The sequence below is a fragment of the Dendrobates tinctorius genome, unplaced genomic scaffold (genome assembly GCF_039654945.1).
Source record: "Dendrobates tinctorius isolate UK_male_01 unplaced genomic scaffold, ASM3965494v1 ptg000326l, whole genome shotgun sequence".
NCBI classification, from domain to species: Eukaryota; Metazoa; Chordata; class Amphibia; order Anura; family Dendrobatidae; genus Dendrobates; species Dendrobates tinctorius.
In genome coordinates, this window is record NW_027361993.1 from 6,009,449 (window position 1) to 6,032,794 (window position 23,346).

Genomic DNA, 23,346 nt, shown 5'->3' on the forward strand with positions numbered 1-23,346 from the left:
GGGGTAGTGGGGTATTACATGTGGTACATGTGGCATGGACTGCTGTGTGCGTTTTATTGGATTTTTTAGATGCCTTTGCTTGAGACATGATGCCTGAGAGCTGCTTTAATGATTACAGCAGAGGTGGGGTTAAGCGCTGAGTCCTGCTTACCCAAGGTCCTGTGCTCCCAGTGAATATAGGCGCATCTGGCGTCCCCCTGTGCGTTCTGCAGGGTGCCCTGCAAGCAATGGCCGCAGATAATAAGGTCTGAGCATCTCGATAATAACGAGAAGCGCCAAGGGATGTGGGCCAGAATGCAGCAGTGGCGCTTCTCTTCAACGCGAGAAGCGCCAAAAGCAGAGGGTGGGGCCGCTCCGGTGGGCGGAGTAACACCCACCCGCGGCTTGGTCAGGCCAGAAACCGGGAACTTGATTTGCGGGGAGTGGAGCGCGCGATCGCTGTGACGCTGAGGCGCCTTGGGAGCTCAGGATCAGCGCTGCAAAGGGAGCCCTCCTACCTTTTGTGGACGCTGTCCACCTAGCCCCAGCTGTGCCATATAGCTATTGCCCTGGTACCTTGCATAAAAGGGTCCTTTCTTCCGGAGCTGTATGAGCAGGTACCGTCCACGATGTCCAACTGCGATCCACCATCCCTTTGATAGGGAGACGGAGAGGGACCATCTGTCTCCCATCATCATCCACTTTGCCATAGTGGTGAAGTTGTGGGGAAAAGTACGGACTGCACTGGGGCTTCTGCATATCCCGTGGGTTCGATCCCGTGGGATAGAATAGGGTTACGTCCGGCTGTGGGCCTGGCTCCAGAAGGGGGTACGAGGGGGAGACACCCCATGTTCCCGTCTGACGTCAATGTAGGGAGAGCGGGACCCTTAGGGGGGACCCGTCGCCCTTGGAGCAAGCGCAGGCATAGGGACGATGCAGGAGGGGGTACAGGGAGGCGACACTCCTCGTTCCCGCCTGTTGAAGATTCGGGGAGATCGGGACCTTGACAGGACCTGTCGCCCCTTCAATCCTTAGGAAAAAATAAAAAGTTTGTAAAAAAAAAAAAATTTTTTAAAAATAATAAAGTTGGGGTCTGGGCAGACCCAAGTGCCTCCTACAGACACTAAGCAAGAACTGGTTCAATGTAGAGCCAGCAGAGGGTATATACTATGGAGAAGGAGTCTTTGTATAGTTGCTTAGTGTCCTCCTAGTGGCAGCAGCATATCACCCATGGTCCTGTGTCCCCCAATGAGGCAAAGGAGAAAACATTTTACTTTTTTCACAAAATTTTACTTCAGCCCCAATTTTTTTATTTTCAGATTTTCACAAGGGTAACAGGAGAAAATGGACCCCGACATTTCTTGTGCAATTTCTCCCAAGTACGATAATACCCCATATGTCTGAGAAAAATACAGGTTATGCACACAACAGGGCTCGGACAGGAAGGAGCACAGTTTGACTTTTTGACTGGAAAAATGGCTGAAATCAAAAGCGGATGACATGTCACGTTTGAAGAGCCCCAAATGTGCACAAACAGTGGAAATCCCCCCACAAATGATCCCGTTTTGGAAACTAGATGTAAGGAAAGTATCTAGATGTGTGGTGAGCACCTTTAATCCCCAGGTTCTCCACAGAAGTTTATAACGTAGAGCAGTGACATTTTTTTAAAATCATGTTTACCACAAAAATGTGCTTCTAGACCCACATTTTGCATTTTTACAAAGATAACAGAATAAAATGCCCCACAAAATTTGTTGCGCAATTTCTCCTGAGTAGAGTTGAGCGACTTTGGTCGGATCGGGTTTCATGAAACAAAATTTGTTTCAGATGAAACTGGTCCGACTAGGGCAAAAAAAAAGTCGGAGTTTCGTCCGAAACCTGACCCCAATGCAAGTCAATGTGAAATAAATGTCGGCATTGAGCGGATGACATTCATCCACTCAATGCCGACTTTTATTCCCCATTGACTTGCATTGGACGTCGGGTTTCGGACGAAACTCCGACTTTTTTTGCCCTAGTCGGACCAGTTTCATCTGAAACAAATTTTGTTTCATGAAACCCGATCCGACCAAAGTCACTCAACTCTACTCCTGAGTATGCTGATATTCAATATGTGGAGGAAAACTACTGTTTGAGCGCATGACAGGGCTCGGAAAGGAAGGAGGGCCATTTGACTTTTTGAATGCAAAATTGGCTGGAATCGTTAGCAGATGCCATGTCCGGTTTGGAGAGCCCCTGCTGTGCCTAAACATTGGAAATCCCCCACAAGTGACACCATTATGGAAAGTAGAACCCTCAAGGAAAGTATCTAGATGAGTAGTGACCACTTGGAATACTGTGAACACTTGGTTAAACTGTGAAAAAAAAAAAAATTCCAGTAAAAATGTTGGAAGAAGCGCGAAATTGGAGTTCAGATTTTGCTGGAATGGTTTGAGGATGCCATGTCACATTGACAGAGCTCCTGAGGTGCTAGAACAGAAGAAACCACCCATAAGTGACCTCATTTTACAAATTACACCCCCAATGAATTCATCTAGGGGTGCAGTGAGCATGCTGACACATGTCCCTAACAGAAATTTTTCCCATTGGGCGGTGAAGAAAGAATAATTAAATTTCTCCGCTAAAATGTTATTTTAGCCCCAAATGTTTAATTTTTATAAGGGCTAATAGAAAAAAATGGACGTCTCAGACTGTTGTGCAATTTCTCCTGAGTACGCCAATATCCTACTTGCAATTGGGAACTTGAGGCACAGTGCAAAACTCAGAATGGAAGGAGCGCCATAATTTAGTGCAGATTTTACTGTCATGATTTGCAGGTGCCATGTCACGTTGGCAGAGCTCCTGAGGTGCCAGAACAGCTGAACCCCTATAAGTGACCCCACTTTACAAACTACACCTGTCAATTAATTGATCTAGGGGTGTAGTGATCATATTGAAACCACAGGTGTCACTGAATTTTATACCATTGGGCAGTGAAGAAAAAATAAGTATAAGCCGAGGCACCCAATTTTGCCACGAAAAACTAGGAAAACTTATTGACTCGAGTATAAGGCTATGTGCACACTTTGCAGATTTTGATGCGGATCCGCAGCGTTTATGGACGCGCGGAATTGCATCAAATCCGCAGTGTAGTGCACAACCAATGTTAATCAATGGGAAATACAGAATTGGTGTGCACATGCTACAGAAAAATATGTGCAGATTTACAGCGTTTTATTTTCCGCATGTCAATTCTTTTTGCGGATCTGCAGTGTTTCTGCACCCATTGACTTCCATTGAGTCAGTCAAATCCACAGCAAAACCACAAGTGTAAAAAGATTTGCAGTTTCGCTGCGGAGTTGCGTGCAAAAAACGCTGCAGATAGGGAGAAGGAAGAGTGTGTGAGTGGAGACTATGTGGGTGCGGAGAAGATGTGCGTGTCTGTGGGTGTCTGTGTGTATCTGTGTGTGTGCGACTGTGTGTGTGTATGTGTGTGTGTGTATGTATATGCGGGTCTGTGTGCAGGCAGGCATTGTCTGATGGGACTACTAGGCCCATTCGGCTATGTCTGCTGTCACATAGAACAGTGACAGCATTAGCCGATGATGGGATAGTAGTCCCATCATCTGGCTACTGTGTTGAATAGTAAAAAAAAAAAAAAAACACATATACACATACAGTACACATACTCACCAAACAGCTAATCCCTGACGCCCTCGATCGCCTGCAAAAAAAATAAAATAATAAACCAACAGTATACTCCCTGTTACGATGTAATCCATTTAATAACGATTGTCCCACAACAATCTCCCATGTACAGCTGTCACATCGGCAGATGTGACCGTTCCCCAGGGCTCAGGTGAAACAGTGACCGGAGGTGATCCGCCCACAGTGGATCACTCTGCCCCCTAGATGTCACCAGAGTTCATGCTGTCACTTGCGGCAACGATGCGTGAGAAAATTCTCACGCAGCAGTAGTGCCGTAAAGTGAGAGCACGAACTCTGGTGAACTACACTGCGGGAGTATTATCCAGCTCCTCATGGAGATCGTTGTGGGACACTCGTTATTAAATGGATTACATCGGAAAAGGGAGTATTTGTGTTGGTTTATTATTTTAATTTTTTTTGCAGGAGAACGAAGGTCTAGAAGGAATTAGGCATATAATACAGTGCTGTGTAAATTAATTGGGACAAAGCATTTTTTTAAAGGGAATCTGTCACCTGGTTTTGTTGTCTTGTTGACACCTCCCCATTACTTAGCAGTCGGCTTGATGTCACCTTACAATACAAAGGTGACATCAACTTCACAACTGTTACCCCACTTGCACCACTACAGGGCAAGTGGGAAGAGAGAGGTCAAGTGCCAGAATCGGTGCTTTGGGGGGGGGCAATATCCATGGCCCCTTCCTAGGCTAGTAATTTCAGCTCGTAGCTGTCTGCATAGCCTTTTCTGGTTATTAATTATAAGGGGACCCCACGTCATTTTTGGGGGGGCTCCCCTATTTTAATAGCCAGTAAAGGCTAAATATACAGCAATAAGCTGATATTAATCTTCCCCCAGTCGCTGGCATTCCCTGTTCTGGTTTTGAAAATTGCGCGGGAGCCCACGCATTTTTAAAAAAAATTAAACAGATATTGCGTTTAAGGCTGGAGTCACACTTGTATTTCTATGCAGCTGAACGCTCCGGTCCGAGTGCCTGTGGCAGTGCCCTGTACTGAGGTACGAGACTCGCACAAGTGTGACCCTGACCTAACGCAGATTTTGTGTGTGTGTGTTTTATTTAACTCTTTATGTACCATATTATTATGTTCATTACTAAACATCAGGCTTGGTATTATCTATCTATCTATAGATATATCTATCTATCAATATATCTATAGATAGATAGATAGATAGATAGATATATCATCACTACACCAGTACACCTGTGACGGATGGATGTGACAGTCAGTTTTTTGATAGCTGTATTTTCCTTCTGACTAAACACTCCGCCCCCCTAGCCTCAGGCGTTTTTAATTGCAACAGGATCATACCCCTCCATGGAGGTTTAGACTTTAGTCTAGGAGAGGATTCACATTAGGTTCCCAGGAGAAATGTAGACCGTCAAAGAGAGGATTGGCGTTAGGTCAAGGAAATGAGAATCCCCTTAACGTGGCTTCCGGGTACACATGAATTGGCAAATTTATGCCCTAAGTATACTCAATTTTTCATATTTCTAGTGCAGTAATGCAATTCAATTTTCATATTTGCATGTTATGGCGCTACAGTGTGCTACCTTTAAAGTTTATTGTATATGAGTTGGCGACTCCTAGGTAAGCACCTGTTTAGACCTGAAATTAACAGGCTCATATACATACAGGAGACTGCAACCAGTCCATGTATCGCAGTTTCCCCTCAGACCATGAAACATGGACGTCTGACTGAGGCCTTAATTGCAGACAAATCTGCCACCTCATGGTAAATTTGATACAATTTCAGAATATAGCAAAACCTTCCTAAACAAGAAGTAAAAGAAGTGTTTGTTCATTATGTGACTGTATATTGAGACTTACCTGTGCAGAAAGCATGTCCAAGGGAGAAGACAGTGTCCGGCAGGCTCCCTCCAAGTAACCAGAAGACAATGTCTATATCATGTAATGCTGAGTTATAGAAAATACCTCCTGTCAGAAAAAGTGAAGAAATTAAAGAGCTGTTTGTTTTATTCATATTGCGGGGCACTGATAGGCTTTCATGACAGCTGGGGGTCTGGCTGATGACCCCTGCGCCTGTCATTATGATACTCCTGTGAAAGCCAGCTTTTAGCTGGTATTCATAGAAGATCAGGATTTTCTCCATACATAGCAGTATAGCACAAGCAATCAGTCTAAAGGGGGTTTTACACTAAGCGATATCGCTAGCAATATCGCTAAAACGTCACTGGTTTTGTGACGTTATAGCGATATTGCTAGCGATATCGCTATGTGTGATACTTACCAACGACCGGCTCCCCCGCTGTCCATCGCTGATCGCGCGAGAATGTCCGGCTCCATTTCTCGTCGGGCGCTTCCTGCTGAGACTTCCTGCTGTGACGACGAGCGACGCGTGGAGGCGGGCGGGAGGACGTCAGGATCGCTGTGTGTGAAAGGTGAGTATCGTGCGCTGCGTCGCTGCTGCATCGCTGTGAGATCTTTCTGTATGAAAGCTCACTAGCGATCATTTAGCGATGCACCAGCGATCCTGACCGTGTCGGATCGCTGGTCGGATCGCTGGTGCATCGCTAAATGTAAAAGGGCATTTAGCCTCAATTGTCCTAAGGGGACTATTAAATACAGTAAAAGGAGAAAAAAAAGTTTTTAAAAATATGAAGAAAAAAATACAAAAGTTCAAATTAGCCCCATTTCAAATACTACACATAAAAAAACCCACATTTGGTATCGCTGCATTTGTAAAAGTCTAATCTATCAAAATATAAAATAAATTAATCCAAATGGTAAACGGCGTACGAGTAAAAATCAAAGTGCCATAATTACGTTTTTTTTGGCATTCGCAACATTGCAATAAGAGGCAATTCAAACATCGTATCTACCCCAAAATAGCATTTGTAGAAACATATCCTGAAAATTTAAAGCACTAAGGGTTTGGAAAATGGGGGCACAAGCAAATTTTTTTTTACAAATTTAAAAAAACAAATTCACCACTTAAATAAAAAAATAAATAAATAAAAGTTTGGTATCTGAATAATCGTACAGACCTGGAGATTCATATTGCCAGGTCAGTTTTCTGTATAATGAACCTGGTAAATAAAAACCTCAAAAAACAAATGTGAAATAACCCTTTTTTTTTGTAATTTCAACTCTGTGTCCAGATTAGCACCCACAACCCCGCACTGCAGAAATAGCCAAATGAGTTTTGCTATTTTCACCCCATCACTTTTCTCGGCCTCCATATCATCTTTACCTGAGGTCCTGATCTTGCTGACAGAAGAGCAGGGGAAGGTGCGGCTGACTGCAGATAATTTCTGGATTCGGCCCAGAGTATTTTTCTGGTGAATCTTTTTAAATAGATATTGCAATGCAGGATCAAAGCGCCTGTGGAGACACACACATATAAACTTTAAGAATGCGGTCTACAACTTATGTCTCTCCAATCCAGAACCCCTTTAATGGTGACGATTACGTAGTTGTGATCAATTACTGTGGCTTATCACATCACTAGTATACCTATGTGCAGAACGCATCCCCGAAGTATAACTTACTTGTAGAAACCACAGACCAGAGGTTTCCCCTGTTTCTCAGCTTCATCAAAGCATGCTTCCACCGTCTGCCTGCTCGTGCTCAGCAGCTTCTCACACAGCACAGCCTTCCCTTGAAATAAACACACAGATCTGTGCAAATATTGTCAATTCATGTACAGCAGAAATGCATCAGATACTAAAGAGTGATACACAAGCATCCTAATGTTACAGAACATACCGACTGTTATATTTGTATACAGCCATCAGATACAAGTATTAGAATACACAGTTCATCAAAGTTAGCCTACAATGGGCATACGAGCACCACACCTGGACCATGAAGTAATTAAAGAAGCCGGTGTTTGATCAGCAATGTTTTCTTTTACAGTAGGTGGACGATCATGTATATATATGTGTCACTTATCTAGGGAAAGGATGGCACTATGGGAAGAAGAAAAGCTGGTGAAGGCAATGTGACATCCAGAGCACTCTTCCACGGGTAACCTTGTGTACTGACATGTCAACATTTTTAAGGGCACAGCAATACCAAATATACATTTTTTTCAATGGGGATGAAAGGGTGGTGATTTGAATTTTTATGGGCGTTTTTGCCCTTTTGGGGACTTGCACATGCAATCGCTTAATTGCAAATACTTTATAATGCAATACAAGAATATATATATATATATATATATATATATATATATATATATACACACACACACACACACACAGTATATGCACATTTACATACACACACGTGCTTCTCATAATATCAGAATATCATCAAAAAGTTAATCTATTTCAGTTCTTCAATACAAAAACTCATATATAGAGTCATTACAAACAGAGTGATCTATTTCAAGTGTTTATTTCTGTTAATGTTGATTGTGGCTTACAGCCAATGAAAACCCAAAAGTCATTATCTCAGTAAATTAGAATACTTTATAACACCAGCTTGATAAAATGATTTTAAAATCCGAAATGTTGGCCTACGGAAATGTATGCTCAGTAAATGCATCATTGCGGCGTGGCATGGAGGCGAGCAGCCTGTGGCACTGCTGAGGTGTTATGGAAGCCCAGGTTGCTTTGCTAGCAGCTTTCAGCTCGTCTACATTGTTGGGTTTGGTGTCTCTCATCTTCCTCATGACAATACCCTATAGATTCTCTATGGGGTTAAGGTCAGGTGAATTGCTAGAAAAACAAGCACAGATACTGTTGTTTTTAAACCAGGTATTGGTACTTTTGGCAGTGAGGACAGGTGCCAAGTCCTGCTGGAGAATGACATTTCCATCTCCAAGATGGTTGACAGAAGAGGGAAGCATGAAGTGTTCTAAAATTTCCTGGTAGACGGCTGCGATGGGTTTGGTCTTGATAAAACACAGTGGACCTACACCAGCAGATGACATGGATCCTTAAACCATCACTGACTGCGTAAACTTCACACTAGACCTCAAGCAACTTGGATTGTGGCCGCTCCACTCTTCTTCCAAACTCTGGGACCTTGATTTCCAAATGAAATGCAAAATTTACTTTAATCTGAAAACAACACCTTGGACCACTGAACATCAGTCCAGTTCTTTTTCTCTTTGGCCCAGGTAAGACGCTCCTTGCATTGTCTATTGGTCATGAGTAGCTGGATACAAGGAATGCAACACTTGTAGCCCATGTCCTGGATACGTCTTTATGTGGTGGATCTTGAAGCAATGACTGCAGCCGCAGTCCACTCCTTGTGAATCTCCCAAAAATTTTTGAATGGCGCTTTGTTAACAATCCTTTCAAGGCTGCGGTTATCCCAATTGCTTGTGCACCTTTTTCTACCACACTTTTTCCTTCCACTCAATCTTCCATTAATATGCTTGGACACAGCACTCTGTGAACAGCCAGCTTATTTAGCAATGACCTTTTGTGGCTTACCCTCCTTGTGGAGTGTGTCAATGACTGTCTTCTGGACATTTGTCAAGTCAAGAAGCCTATACAGGTGTTTTTTGTTATTATTGTAATTTACTGAGATAATGACTTTTGGGTTTTCATTGGCCATAATCATCAACAGAAATAAACACGTGAAATAGATCACTCTGTTTGTGATGACTCTATCTAATATATGAGTTTCACTTTTTGTATTGAAGAACTGCAATAAATTAACTTTTTGATGATATTCTAATTTTGTGAGAAACACCTGTATATATACACCTTGTTGTTCCGAGATTGCGTCACATGGGGCGTATGCATGCTGGTGTTTGCGGGCGGTGCCAACAGATCCATCTAAACGTAGTTGTCAGTAGAGATGAGTGAATTTGTTCGGATTCAGTTCCGAATACGATCGGACTTGAATATTGTTTTTGCAATATTCGTCGAACATAGCCGAATGTCATTAGAGTTAATGGGAGTAAAAATTACCGAATATGTTCGGAACCGATCATAAGACATACATTCGGCGCAAATAGTGTTTGAATATGGCCCAAATATGTCAATATCAGATTCGGGGCCAAAATCCGAACAAATTCACTCATCTCTAGTTGTCAGAAGCTGACAAGTGGCATTTAAATATTTAACAGCAGCAATATAATAATATAGCATAACAAAGTAGTAGTACTGTATATAATATAGCATATCCGGCACGTACCGCTTGTGGAGGGAGCTCAGCTCCAGTCACTGTTGTTAGACACAGATAATGGCTATGTAATATAGTATATCTGGCAGGTATCATATGTAGAATGAGCTCAGCTCCACTCACTGCTGTTAGTCACAGATAATGGATATGTAATATAATATAAAATATCCTGCATGTAACGCGTGTGGAGGAAACTCAGCTCCAGTCACTGCTGTTAGACACAGATAACGTCTATGTAGTATAATATATCTGGCATGTACCGTGTGTGGAGGGAGCTCAGCTCCACTCACTGCTGTTAGACAGATAACGGCTATGTTATATAATATATCCGGCATGTACCGTGTGTGGAGGGAGCTCAGCTCCACTCACAGCTGTTAGACACAGATAATGGCTATGTTATATAATATATCCGGCATGTACCGTGTGTGGAGGGAGCTCAGCTCCGCTCACTGCTGTTAGACACAGATAACGGCTATGTTATATAATATATCCGGCATGTACCGATTGTGGAGGGAGCTCAGCTACGCTCACTGCTGTTAGACACAAATAACGGCTATGTTATATAATATATCCGGCATGTACCGAGTGTGGAGGGAGCTCAGCTCTGCTGTTGTTAGACACAGATAACGGCTAGGTTATATAATATATCCGGCATGTCCCGAGTGTGGAGGGAGCTCAGCTCTGCTCACTGCTGTTAGACACAGATAACGGCTATGTTATATAATATATCCGGCATGTACCGAGTGTGGAGGGAGCTCAGCTCTGCTCACTGCTGTTAGACACAGATAACGGCTATGTTATATAATATATCCGGCATGTACCGAGTGTGAAGGGAGCTCAGCTCTGCTCACTGCTGTTAGACACAGATAACGGCTATATTATATAATATATCCGGCATGTACCGAGTGTGGAGGGAGCTCAGCTCTGCTCACTGCTGTTAGACACAGATAACGGCTATGTTATATAATATATCCGGCATGTACCGAGTGTGGAGGGAGCTCAGCTCTGCTCACTGCTGTTAGACACAGATAACGGCTATGTTATATAATATATCCGGCATGTACCGAATGTGGAGGGAGTTCAACTCCGCTCACTGCTGTTAGACACAGATAACGGCTATGTTATATAATATATCCGGCATGTACCGAGTGTGGAGGGAGCTCAGCTCTGCTCACTGCTGTTAGACACAAATAACGGCTATGTTATATAATATATCCGGCATGTACCGAATGTGGAGGGAGTTCAACTCCGCTCACTGCTGTTAGACACAGATAACGGCTATGTTATATAATATATCCGGCATGTACCGAGTGTGGAGGGAGCTCAGCTCTGCTCACTGCTGTTAGACACAAATAACAGCTATGTTATATAATATATCCGGCATGTACCGAGTGTGGAGGGAGCTCAGCTCTGCTCACTGCTGTCAGATACAGATAACGGCTATGTTATATAATATATCCGGCATGTACCGAGTGTGGAGGGAGCTCAGCTCTGCTCACTGCTGTTAGACACAGATAATGGCTATGTAGTATAATATATCCGGCATGTACCGAGTGTGGAGGGAGCTCAGCTCTGCTCACTGCTGTTAGACACAGATAACAGCTATGTTATATAATATATCCGGCATGTACCGAGTGTGGAGGGAGCTCAGCTCTGCTCACTGCTGTTAGACACAGATAACGGCTATGTTATATAATATATTCGGTAAGTACCGAGTGTGGAGGGAGCTCAGCTCTGCTCACTGCTGTTAAGACACAAATAACGGCTATGTTATATGATATATCCGGCATGTACCGAGTGTGGAGGGAGCTCAGCTCTGCTCACTGTTGTTAGACACAAATAACGGCTATGTTATATAATATATCCGGCATGTACCGAATGTGGAGAGAGCTCAGCTCTGCTCACTGCTGTTAGACACAGATAACGGCTATGCTATATAATATATCCGGCATGTACCGAGTGTGGAGGGAGCTCAGCTCTGCTCACTGCTGTTAGACACAGATAACGGCTATGTAGTATAATATATCCGGCATGTACCGAGTGTGGAGGGAGCTCAGCTCTGCTCACTGCTGTTAGACACAGATAATGGCTATGTAGTATAATATATCCGGCATGTACCGAGTGTGGAGGGAGCTCAGCTCTGCTCACTGCTGTTAGACACAGATAACAGCTATGTTATATAATATATCCGGCATGTACCGAGTGTGGAGGGAGCTCAGCTCTGCTCACTGCTGTTAGACACAGATAACAGCTATGTTATATAATATATCCGGCATGTACCGAGTGTGGAGGGAGCTCAGCTCTGCTCACTGCTGTTAGACACAGATAACGGCTATGTTATATAATATATCCGGCATGTACCGAGTGTGGAGGGAGCTCAGCTCTGCTCACTGCTGTTAGACACAGATAACGGCTATGTTATATAATATATTCGGTAAGTACCGAGTGTGGAGGGAGCTCAGCTCTGCTCACTGCTGTTAGACACAAATAACGGCTATGTTATATGATATATCCGGCATGTACCGAGTGTGGAGGGAGCTCAGCTCTGCTCACTGCTGTTAGACACAGATAACGGCTATGTAGTATAATATATCCGGCATGTACTGTGTGAGGAGGGAGCTCAGCTCTGCTCACTGCTGTTAGACACAGATAACGGCTATGTTATATAATATATTCGGTAAGTACCGAGTGTGGAGGGAGCTCAGCTCTGCTCACTGCTGTTAGACACAAATAACGGCTATGTTATATGATATATCCGGCATGTACCGAGTGTGGAGGGAGCTCAGCTCTGCTCACTGCTGTTAGACACAGATAACGGCTATGTAGTATAATATATCCGGCATGTACTGTGTGAGGAGGGAGCTCAGCTCTGCTCACTGCTGTTAGACACAGATAACGGCTATGTAGTATAATATATCCGGCATGTACTGTGTGAGGAGGGAGCTCAGCTCTGCTCACTGCTGTTAGACACAAATAACGGCCATGTTATATAATATATCCGGCATGTACCGAGTGTGGAGGGAGCTCAGCTCCGCTCACTGCTGTTAGACACAGATAACGGCTATGAAATATAGCATGAACAGAGGAACCCCTGCTACGATTAACCTCATCTTGTGTTAAGGGGTTAATGGCAGTAGCCTCGATCAAAAGGGTAATGATCTGAATGGTTTATGTAAACACACCATCAGAGTGCAAAATGATGATTTGGCTTCCGAATTCCCATGATCTCAATTAGATCCAGCCCCTGTGGCATGTGCTGTAAATATGAGTCTAATCCATGAAGGCGCCACCTTGCAACTTACAGGATCTCCTACTAAGGTCTTGATGCCAGACCCCGGAGGAAACCATTGGAGGTCTTGCGGAGACTATTATTAGATGGGTCCGAGCTGTTTTGACCTACACATGCTATGTAATGTTATTGACTATATTGGTGTAAAGGCTATGATACATTCCTCGATAAATAAGTCTACTGCATAAGAGATGCACTGCTGTGGTCGCACATCATCATGTTTTTGCACTTCAAAATCACACAGACCAGACAAAACATGCACACAACACCAATAAAAAATGTTATCTAACAAATTAGTTTAGCAAAAAGTGTTAAAAGTTACCAGCCAAGTCTCAAATACAACCTTCGGTTGTGAAGGACCTACTGGGGGTTGTGGTTTTTCAATAGCTGGAGAAGTTATAGAGATTATGAACACTCAGTAAATGAGGAGATGATAACGACAATGATCACTTACCAGCTTTCAAAGTCTCCAGGGTCATGGCAGCTGCAAGTTCTGGTGGGGAACAAATAACCACCCCGGACACTCTGCGGATACAAATGTCACAGATATGAATCCAAAGAGTGACTTCTCAAACTTTTTCTTCTACGGTCTGATAAGAAACACAAATCTAATACCCAGGCTTCAGTAGGCAAAACTAGAAGGCACCTGGGCTGCACCATCAGTGGTTGAATTCCATAATAAAATAAATAATATCTCTCATTTTTCCTTTTTTTGCCTTCTAGACCAAAAATAACTACAAAATGAGTCTATTAAGCTGCTAAACTAAAAGGACTGTGCAGCTTATGATCACCCCCTTATAAAACTGCATCCCCAAAACCTAGCTGCCACCTCAATAGCAAGAGGAGCCTCACAACAGGTTGAGAAGCAATTCTCTAAAAGTAAAGTACCGAAATAAAGTCGGTATAGTGATAGTTAAAGAGTTTTCACCAATTCACTGGGACCTCCAGGGATTCCAAGAACAAAGCTCCCGAACCCGTATTACGGCACTCTGCAGCCTTGCTTGAATGGAGTGAAGGTGCAAACAATTGGCCTTCGCTCCATTCATTGTCTATAATACTGCTGGAGAAAGAAAACCATTACGTTATTCAGACGGAGGCTTTGCCATTCTTGGGATCGTTGACACTTCAACAACATTAAAATTAATCTGCCATTTTGATTAAATAGAATAAAAAAAATAGGTATACCATAACAACTACAGAGTAGAAATGGTAAAAGTGTAAGCCAAAGTTTGATTAAAAAAAAAAAATAATAATAATCAGATGTGAAAGTAATATAAAAACAAGAGGAACACTGCTCTCCCTTTTTTTTTAAATCCATGACGATACGTCGGCTAAATACAACGAGCACTTGGCAGCTGCAGCCAATCATTGGCTACCAGAATTATGTACTGAGCTGTGATGCCACTAATACAGCACACAACTGCTGCAGCCACTCACTAGATGCAGCGGTCATGTGCCAGCCATATGTAAACAAAGACAGGAGGGTCAGAGTCAGATTGCAGGAGAAAGAAATAGATGAATATAGCTTCTTTCATTCTTTATTACATCCTTGGCAGCTTTTTTTTTTTTACGCTGGATAAACCTTTTAAGTATAATCATACAGCTAGCCTTATAAATAATAAATTATAGGGTAAAACTGATTACGCCACAAAGTAGTTATAATAATAAATCTGACCTGACTGTGTAGGGTTCATTCTCACCTTTGGTCACTAAGAACAATGTCCACATCTTGCTCCTGCAGCACTCGCGTCTTGGCCAAGAGTCCTTCACTAAAAGCTGTCTCCACTGCCAAACGTTGATTTTCGACGATGTAATACAGGTCGCAGCCAGTTTCTTCTGCTATGCTTTGGAGCAAGGCCTGGCAGCCATAGCTCACCCCTATTAAAGCCAGGCCAATATTACCCTCCTGGGTACCATCTCTGCTATAAAGCCCTCCTGGGACAATGGTGTTGGAAGCTTCTGAGATAACATGCCTTTGGTTAGTGTGCTTGGAAGATATAGAAGGATGCTGGATATGGATTGTTCCAAATGAAGACAGCAATGAGGAGGAGGTAGACGGCGCTGAATGTTCTCTTCCAGACATAATGTTGGTGGTGGAACTGATGTTTGGGTGACCCGGAAACGAGGACTGTTGGTGACGATGGAGCGGAGGTATTAGCACCGGATTACTGGTGCTGATGGTATTGCTGACAGAACTGGCCTGCAGTGTAAAGGAGGGCTGAGGCTGAAAAGAGGAGTCCAGAGGAAGTGAGAGGTCCTCAATGTGGTTTTCACCTGTTGTTCTATAAAAAAACATGATACATTAAGATCTGCCTTTGCTGCATACACATCTCTATCCTAATACAAGCCGGCACATGGCAGGATCCACAACACATATTCCTATTGCCTAGACGAGTAAATATTTCAATCCAATCGTCTTTACCTTGGACCAAGTTACATTCTGTCTCATACTCCAGTCGCCTCAAAAGTCCATTCAGAATTCTGATTTTCTGCCACAATCCAGCATGTAATACACGGTGTCAGTGCTGATTTATAGGTCAGAAAATTACTTGTTAGAAGCAGTTATTGATCTAAAATATTTTTTTTTTAAATGTATGATTTGTTGTTCATATCATGATATATACTGAAAATGTAAAATATATATACTGTATATAATATATATATACTAGCTGAAGAGCCCGGCGCTGCCCGGGCATAGTAACTAACTGTGGTTAGTTATAGCAAATTATAATTATCCTCCATCCCATAGTCCTGTGCCCATATACCCATCATACATATCCACGATCCCATAGGCCCGTGCCCATATACCCATCATACATATCCTCCATCTCATAGATGAGTGCCATATACCCATCACACATCCTCCATCCCATAGTCCCATGCCCATATACCCATCACACATCCTCCATCCCATAGTCCCATGCCCATATACCCATCACACATATTCGCCATCCCATAGTCGAGTGCCCATATACCCATCACACATCCTTCATCTCATAGTCCCATGCCCATATACCCATCATACATATCCTCCATCCCATAGTCCCGTGCCCATATACCCATCATACATATCCGCCATCCCATAGTCCCGTGCCCATATACCCGTCATGCATATCCTCCATCTCATAGTCCAGTGCCCATATACCCATCACACATCCTCCATCCCATAGTCCCGTGCCCATATACCCGTCATACATATCCTCCATCCCATAGTCCAGTACCCATATACCCATCACACATCCTCCATCCCATAGTCAACCATTATGTCATCATAACGAGCGGCGGGGCTTGCAACCTATGATGACATCAGCGTCGCCATGGCAACCATTATAACCTCATAATGAGGGGCGGGGCTTGATACACACACACTTTTCCCCATTATGTAGATAGGGGCAAAATTGTTTGGTGAATTGGAAAGCGCAGGGTTAAAATTTCGCCTCACCACATAGCCTAGGACACTCTCGGGGTCCAGACGTGTGATTGTGCCAAATTTTGTGGCTGTAGCTTAGACGGTGCGGATGCCAATCCCGGACATACACACACACATACATACATACATACACACACTTGAGCTTAATATATTAAACTAGCTGAAGAGCCCGGCGCTTCCGGGGCATAGTAACTAACTGTGGTTAGTTATAACAAGTTATAATTATCCTCCATCCCATAGTCCCGTGCCCATATACCCATCATACATATCCACCATCCCATAGGCCCGTGCCCATATACCCATCATACATATCCTCCATCCCATAGTCAAGTGCCCATATACCCATCACACATCCTCCATCCCATAGTCCCATGCCCATATACCCATCATACATATTATTATTATTTATTATTATTATTTATTGTTCTAGCGCCATTTATTCCATGGCGCTTTACATGTGAGGAGCGGTATACATAAAAACAAGTACAATAATCTTAAACAATACAAGTCATAACTGGTACAGGAGGAGAGAGGACCCTGCCCGCGAGGGCTCACAATCTTCAAGGGATGGGTGATAATACAGTAGGCGAGGGTAGAGCTGGTCGTGCAGCGGTTTGGTCGATCGGTGGTTACTGCAGGTTATAGGCTTGTCGGAAGAGGTGGGTCTTCAGGCTCTTTTTGAAGGTTTCGATGGTAGGTGAGAGTCTGATATGTTGTGGTAGAGAGTTCCAGAGTAGGGGTGATGCGTGAGAGAAATCTTGTATGCGATTGTGGGAAGAGGAGATAAGACGGGAGTAGAGAAGGAGATCTTGTGAGGATCGGAGGTTGCGTGCAGGAAAGTACCGGGAGACGAGGTCACAGATGTATGGAGGAGACAAGTTGTGGATGGCTTTGTATGTCATGGTTAGGGTTTTGTAATGGAGTCTCTGGGCAATTGGGAGCCAGTGAAGGGATTGACAGAGGGGAGAAGCTGTGGAATAGCGGGGGGACAGGTGGATTAGTCGGGCAGCAGAGTTTAGAATAGATTGGAGGGGTGCGAGAGTGTTTGAGGGGAGGCCACAGAGCAAGAGGTTGCAGTAGTCAAGGCGAGAGATGATGAGGGCATGGACTAGGGTTTTTGCAGATTCTTGGGTGAGGAATGAACGGATGCGTGAAATATTTTTAAGTTGAAGTCGGCAGGAAGTGGAAAGGGTTTGGATATGTGGTTTGAAGGAGAGATCAGCGTCAAGGATTACTCCGAGGCAGCGAGCTTGTGGGACTGGGGAGAGTGGGCAGTCATTTACTGTAATTGATAGGTTCGTAGGGGGGGTCACGTGAGATGGGGGAAAGATGATGAATTCTGTTTTGTCCATGTTGAGTTTCAGATATCTAGTGGAGAAGAAGGATGAAATAGTGGACAGACATTGAGGGATTCTGGTTAGTAGGGAGGTGATATCTGGTCCAGAGATGTAGATCTGTGTGTCATCAGCATAAAGATGATACTGAAAGCCATGAGATTCTATGAGCTGTCCCAGGCCAAAGGTGTAAATAGAGAACAGCAGGGGCCCAAGGACTGAACCTTGTGGGACTCCGACAGATAGGGGGCGAGGTGAGGAGGTGGTGTGTGAGTGGGAGATGCTGAATGTCCGGTCTGTTAGGTATGATGAGATCCAGGAGAGGGCCAAGTCTGTGATGCCGAGGGATGAGAGGGTCTGTAATAATAGGGAATGGTCCACTGTGTCAAAGGCAGCCGACAGGTCCAGGAGGAGGAGGACAGAGTAGTGTCGCTTGCTCTTGGCAGTTAAGAGGTCATTGGTGACCTTAGTAAGGGCAGTTTCAGTGGAGTGGTGTGACCGGAAGCCAGATTGTAAGCGGTCGAAGAGGGAGCAAGAAGAGAGATTCTCCATCCCATAGTCCCATGCCCATATACCCATCATACATATTCGCCATCCCATAGTCGAGTGTCCATATACCCATCACACATCCTTCATCTCATAGTCCCATGCCCATATACCCATCATACATATTCGCCATCCCATAGTCCCGTGCCCATATACCCGTCATACATATCCTCCATCCCATAGTCCAGTGCCCATATACCCATCATACATCCTCCATCCCATAGTCAACCATTATGACATCATAATGAGGGGCAGGGCTTGATACACACACACTTTTTCCCCATTATGTAGATAGGGGCAAAATTGTTTAGTGAATTGGAACGCGCGGGGTTAAAATTTCGCCTCACAACATAGCTTAGGATGCTCTCGGGGTCCAGACGTGTGACTGTGCCAAATTTTGTGGCTGTAGCTGCGACAGTGCGGATGCCAATCCCGGACATACACACACACATACATACATAAATACATACACACGTTGAGCTTTATATAATATATATATATATATATATATATATATATATAATTTTATAAATGAATCTATATATATATATATATATATATATATATAAATTCGTTTTCAATATAGATCATGATATGATTAAAAAAATCAAACATTCTTAAAAAATTATTTAAGATCAATACCTGGTTCAAACAAGGCAAGTCATTTTCTGACCTATATACCGTATATATATTTATATTGCAATTTTCACACTTGACACTGGATCTAATTGAAAGGGGTTATCCAGGACTTTAGATATTTTTTCCTATGGGCCCAAGAATTTACAGGCAAGTAGGTGCTAACTACCTACCTGTTCTGGTCAACGATGATCCCTCCTGGCTCAGACACAGACTTTCCTGCTTCCTTTGACCCACGTCAACAAAACGGCGCCTTCTCTTCTGGTCTGCTCTGTCGACAGAGCATCACTGCCGACATCATGCTGATTGACAGCCAACTCCCCGGAGTTAGCAGCATGGAGCCGGCTGTCAATCAGGATGATATCTGCAGTGACGCCCTGTCGACAGAGCCGAGCAGAAAAGAAGCAGCTGCTCTGTAAACGTGACCTCACCAGAAACAGGTGAATAACGGGTAAGAGTGTTCTGTGACTTGTCTGAACTGGCAGTGATTGACACCGCATAGAACAGACAAGTAGTTAGCAACTACCTTACTGTAAGTTTTTAGCTCCATAGGAAAGAATTACCGAAGTCAAAGATAACTCCTTTAACCCACTAACACCAGGCTGGATATTCAAAGTATGCTTTCTCTGAAACATAGTAGAGTTAAAACGATCATTTAGCGATGCACCAGCGATCCGACCAGCGATCCGACCTGGTCAGGATCGCTGGTGCATCACTAAATGATCGCTAGTGAGCTGTCACACAGGCAGATCTCACAGCGATGCAGCAGCGACGCAGCGGACGATACTCACCTTTCACACACAGCGATCCTGACGTCCTCCCGCCCGCGTCCAGCGTCGCTCGTCTCACACAGCAGGAAGCCCAGCAGGAAGCTGACGACGAGAAATGGAGCCAGACATTCTCGCGCGATCAGCGATGGACAGCGGGGGGAGCCGGTTGCAGGTAAGTATCACACATAGCGATATTGCTAGCAATATCACTATAACGTCACAAAATCGGTGACGTGCTAGCGATATCGCTATATGTAAAACCCCCTTAAGAGTAAGATATACCTGGCTGGAGCGGCAATGACCAGTGGCAGGTACAACAGATGGGTAGTTACCTCTGTTAGCAACAACAGACTTTTTTTTTTTTTTTTAATTCCTGGATGTCCCCTTTAAGTGGTGAAAAAAATTGCCATTTTTTAGGACTCCTAAGCTGTTTTTATTTTTCTATTGATGGAGCTGTGTATTTGCTTATCCATAAAATCTTTATTGTCACCATTTAGGGGTACGTACAACGTTTTGATTGGTCTTTATTGCACTTATTGGTTACATGGGTTAGTTTTTTATTTCAATAGACAAGACTTTTACAGATGCAGCAACACCAAATATGTTTATTCTTAATATATTTATTTTTTAAACTGGGAACATCTATATATATTTATATAATATTGTTTTACTTTGCTTTCGTAATCCTCATATGGGACTTAAATTAATACATTATACTAACAAAAATCACTGTTTCCTATGAGCCAAAGGCTGAGGTTCACAAAAGTACCAACTTGGAAGTTATGGGGCCTTTAGCAGGCCTCGTCTGCCATGGCACCCATCAGAATCCCGTGATCACAATGATCACATAGCACCAATAGACGAACTTAGACCCTATCTTTTTATAGAAGCCTTCTGAGCAAAGTCTAATCTGGGAAAAGGTCATCATGAAGGGGGTATGAACTGTATGGTGAATTGTGAATGATGGATCCTTAGTTATCTACTGTATATGGGATTATGTGCATTGTAATCCAAGGTGTGATTATAATGAAGATGCTGAAAAATCTTCTGTAAAGAACAGAAAGTGAGAGTCTCCAGTATAAAGGCTCCCGTAGTTTAGTTAAAAGTCAACCGAACCCACAGATTTCAGACGACCATAACGTGTATTAGGGCCTCTCGACGTCTCCCAACAGATGTCAGGGGACAAAAAGATTAGATAACTGAAACTCAATTGAACCTTTTGTTTGGTGGACAGGTAACGTATTACCAGATTATTCTGGCAGCAGCTTTCTCATAGAAAACACAGACATGTTTTTCTAAAGCCCCCGTCACACATAGCGATCTCACTAGCGAGATCGCTGCTGAGTCACAAGTTTTGTGACGCAACAGAAATCTCACCAGCGATATCACTGTGTGTGACATCTATCAGCGACCGGCCCCCCTGCCGGGTATCGCTGATCATCCTGAAATAGCCAGGACATCTTTTTGATCGCTGGTCTCCCGCTGGCCAGCACGCATCGCTGCGTGTGACAGGCAGGAGACCAGCGATCAGCGCGCTGGTAACTAAGGTAAACGCAGGATTTCTAAGCAGCGCGCGGTGCTTAGAAACCCTCTGTGTACCTTAGTTACCAGCGTGCTGATGCAGGGAGCTGGTAACCAAGGTACACATCGGGTTTCTAAGTTACGCGCGCTGCTTAGAAACCCGATGTGTACCTTAGTTACCAGCTCCCTGCATCAGTGCGCTGGTAACTAACGTACACAGCGACGCGCCCGCTCGGCGTCGCTGATGCTGATCGCTGGTGAAGCTGCCTGCTTGACAGCTCACCAGCGATCATGTAGTGACACACCAGCGATCCTGACAAGTTGATATCGTTGTCGGGATCGCTGGTGAGTCGTTATGTGTGACGGGGCCCTAAGTTTGGAGAGATAGCAGTCAACAAAAAGATATCTCTATATGGCCAACTTAAGTCCTACAGGCGAGTGTGAAAACGTCAAGAAATTTAAGGGTTTGTTGGGTGAAAACAATTTATTTGCTGAAAAAACTATATGGACCACACATCCAAAAATTCATAAGTTGATTTAATGCCGCTAGGCAAAAATACATATAACTGAACATGAGGTTCTTAGGTTAACATTCTGGTCAGACTGTATGAAGCCCACTGCCACATCACTGCGAACCTCTCAGTGGGTTCTAACTTATTTGTAGCCTTAAACGAGCTGGTGCACAGCGACAGTGCACCAGCAGGGCGGGTGACTTGGTGCCTCACAGAACCCATGCTGCAATACTGAATCTCCATAACTCCAGACCCACAAGCACAAAACCACAACAATGGCTGTCATTGTTCACAGTCTGAGAGCTTGTGGAAGGTGAGCTTCTTCAGCTCCTTTCACTTGGTGTTGGTGCTGTGTGGCAGCCATTGTTATTTAAGTTTTGTGCCTGTGCTGCGCTGTGGCCTGGAGTCATGGGGACTCAGTCTTGCAGCATGGGTGCCTTGAGGCACCAGACTGCCCACCCTAATGGTGCATTGGGGTCGGGAAGGTGGTCAGCGCACAGCGCCGCTCATTTATGACTGCAAAAAGTGATGAACTAATGAGAGCTTTGCCGTGAAGTGGAAGAGGCCTTATACAGTCTGATCAGAATGTTAAACTAAGAACTTCATGTTCAGTTTTCAAACTTTGCTCTAGTGGCAATAGATCAACGTACAATTTTCTGGATGTGCGGCCCATGTCTTTTTTCAGCAGAAAACAAGTTATTACTGTCATGATCCAGGTTGGATGACAGACTAAATGCACAAAGCAACATTTTTTTCCTTTGGCTGGTTGCCAAAGGTGGTTTTGCCCCCTGTGGCCATTAGGGTCATTGCACTGTGGTGGTTTCAGTTGTAGTTTTCCCCCGGTGGCCATTAGGGTAATTGCTCTCTGGTTACCTTAGTTTGTGCACGTGATTAAGTAACAGGTGTGATTGCTCTATAAAAGAGTATCAGGTGTGTCAATCACTGTTGGTGATAGTTCCTCAGTTGCAAGCAAGCCTGGGTGAAGAATAGAGCTGAAGGAGAGTCACGGGCAGCTCAGTGAGAGTCCTGGAGTGTCAGCTATGGTGTCTGCAAGGAGGGTTGGCATGGCTTGGTGGAGTCGCAGCTATGGTGTCAGCAAGGAGTTCGTGCATGGATTGGTGGAGTGGCAGCTATGGTGTAGAGCTGCACTCAAAATGCTGGACGTTGTTGCTGAGAGCTGGACTCAAGCATGCTGGACTTTTTGGCAGAAAAACTGGAATCATTTGCTGGACTCTGTTTCTGGACAGCTGCACGCAGGTGGTGGACTCTGTTTGCTCCAAGGCTGCACTATGGTGATGGATCCGGTTGGAGGAAAAGATGCACACAGGTGGTGGACTCTGTTTGCTCCAAGGCTGCACTATGGTGATGGATCCGGTTGGAGGAAAAGATGCACTCAGGTGGTGGGCTCTGTTGCTGGGAGCGTAAGCAACAGAACAAAGCTAAGTGGTGTTCCCCTGTATTGTCACTTTTCCTTTTGTGTGTTTTAGTGCAGTGGTGGGATTAGTTTCCGCACCGACCATTT

General features: G+C 44.0%; 1 protein-coding gene across 2 annotated transcripts in view; it reads right to left on the reverse strand.

Annotated features, from left to right (window-relative positions):
* LOC141074179 (uncharacterized oxidoreductase YrbE-like) overlaps positions 1-23,346 on the reverse strand; it is a 54,212-nt gene that overhangs the window by 25,835 nt on the left and 5,031 nt on the right. For both annotated transcript variants that reach the window (XM_073561717.1, XM_073561716.1), the window contains 5 exons: positions 14,776-15,357; positions 13,530-13,600; positions 7,194-7,302; positions 6,896-7,026; positions 5,512-5,619 (listed from right to left, as the gene is read on the reverse strand). In XM_073561717.1, the coding sequence (XP_073417818.1) occupies positions 5,512-5,619; positions 6,896-7,026; positions 7,194-7,302; positions 13,530-13,600; positions 14,776-15,357 (1,001 nt within the window). The remainder of the gene's footprint in view (positions 1-5,511; positions 5,620-6,895; positions 7,027-7,193; positions 7,303-13,529; positions 13,601-14,775; positions 15,358-23,346) is intronic.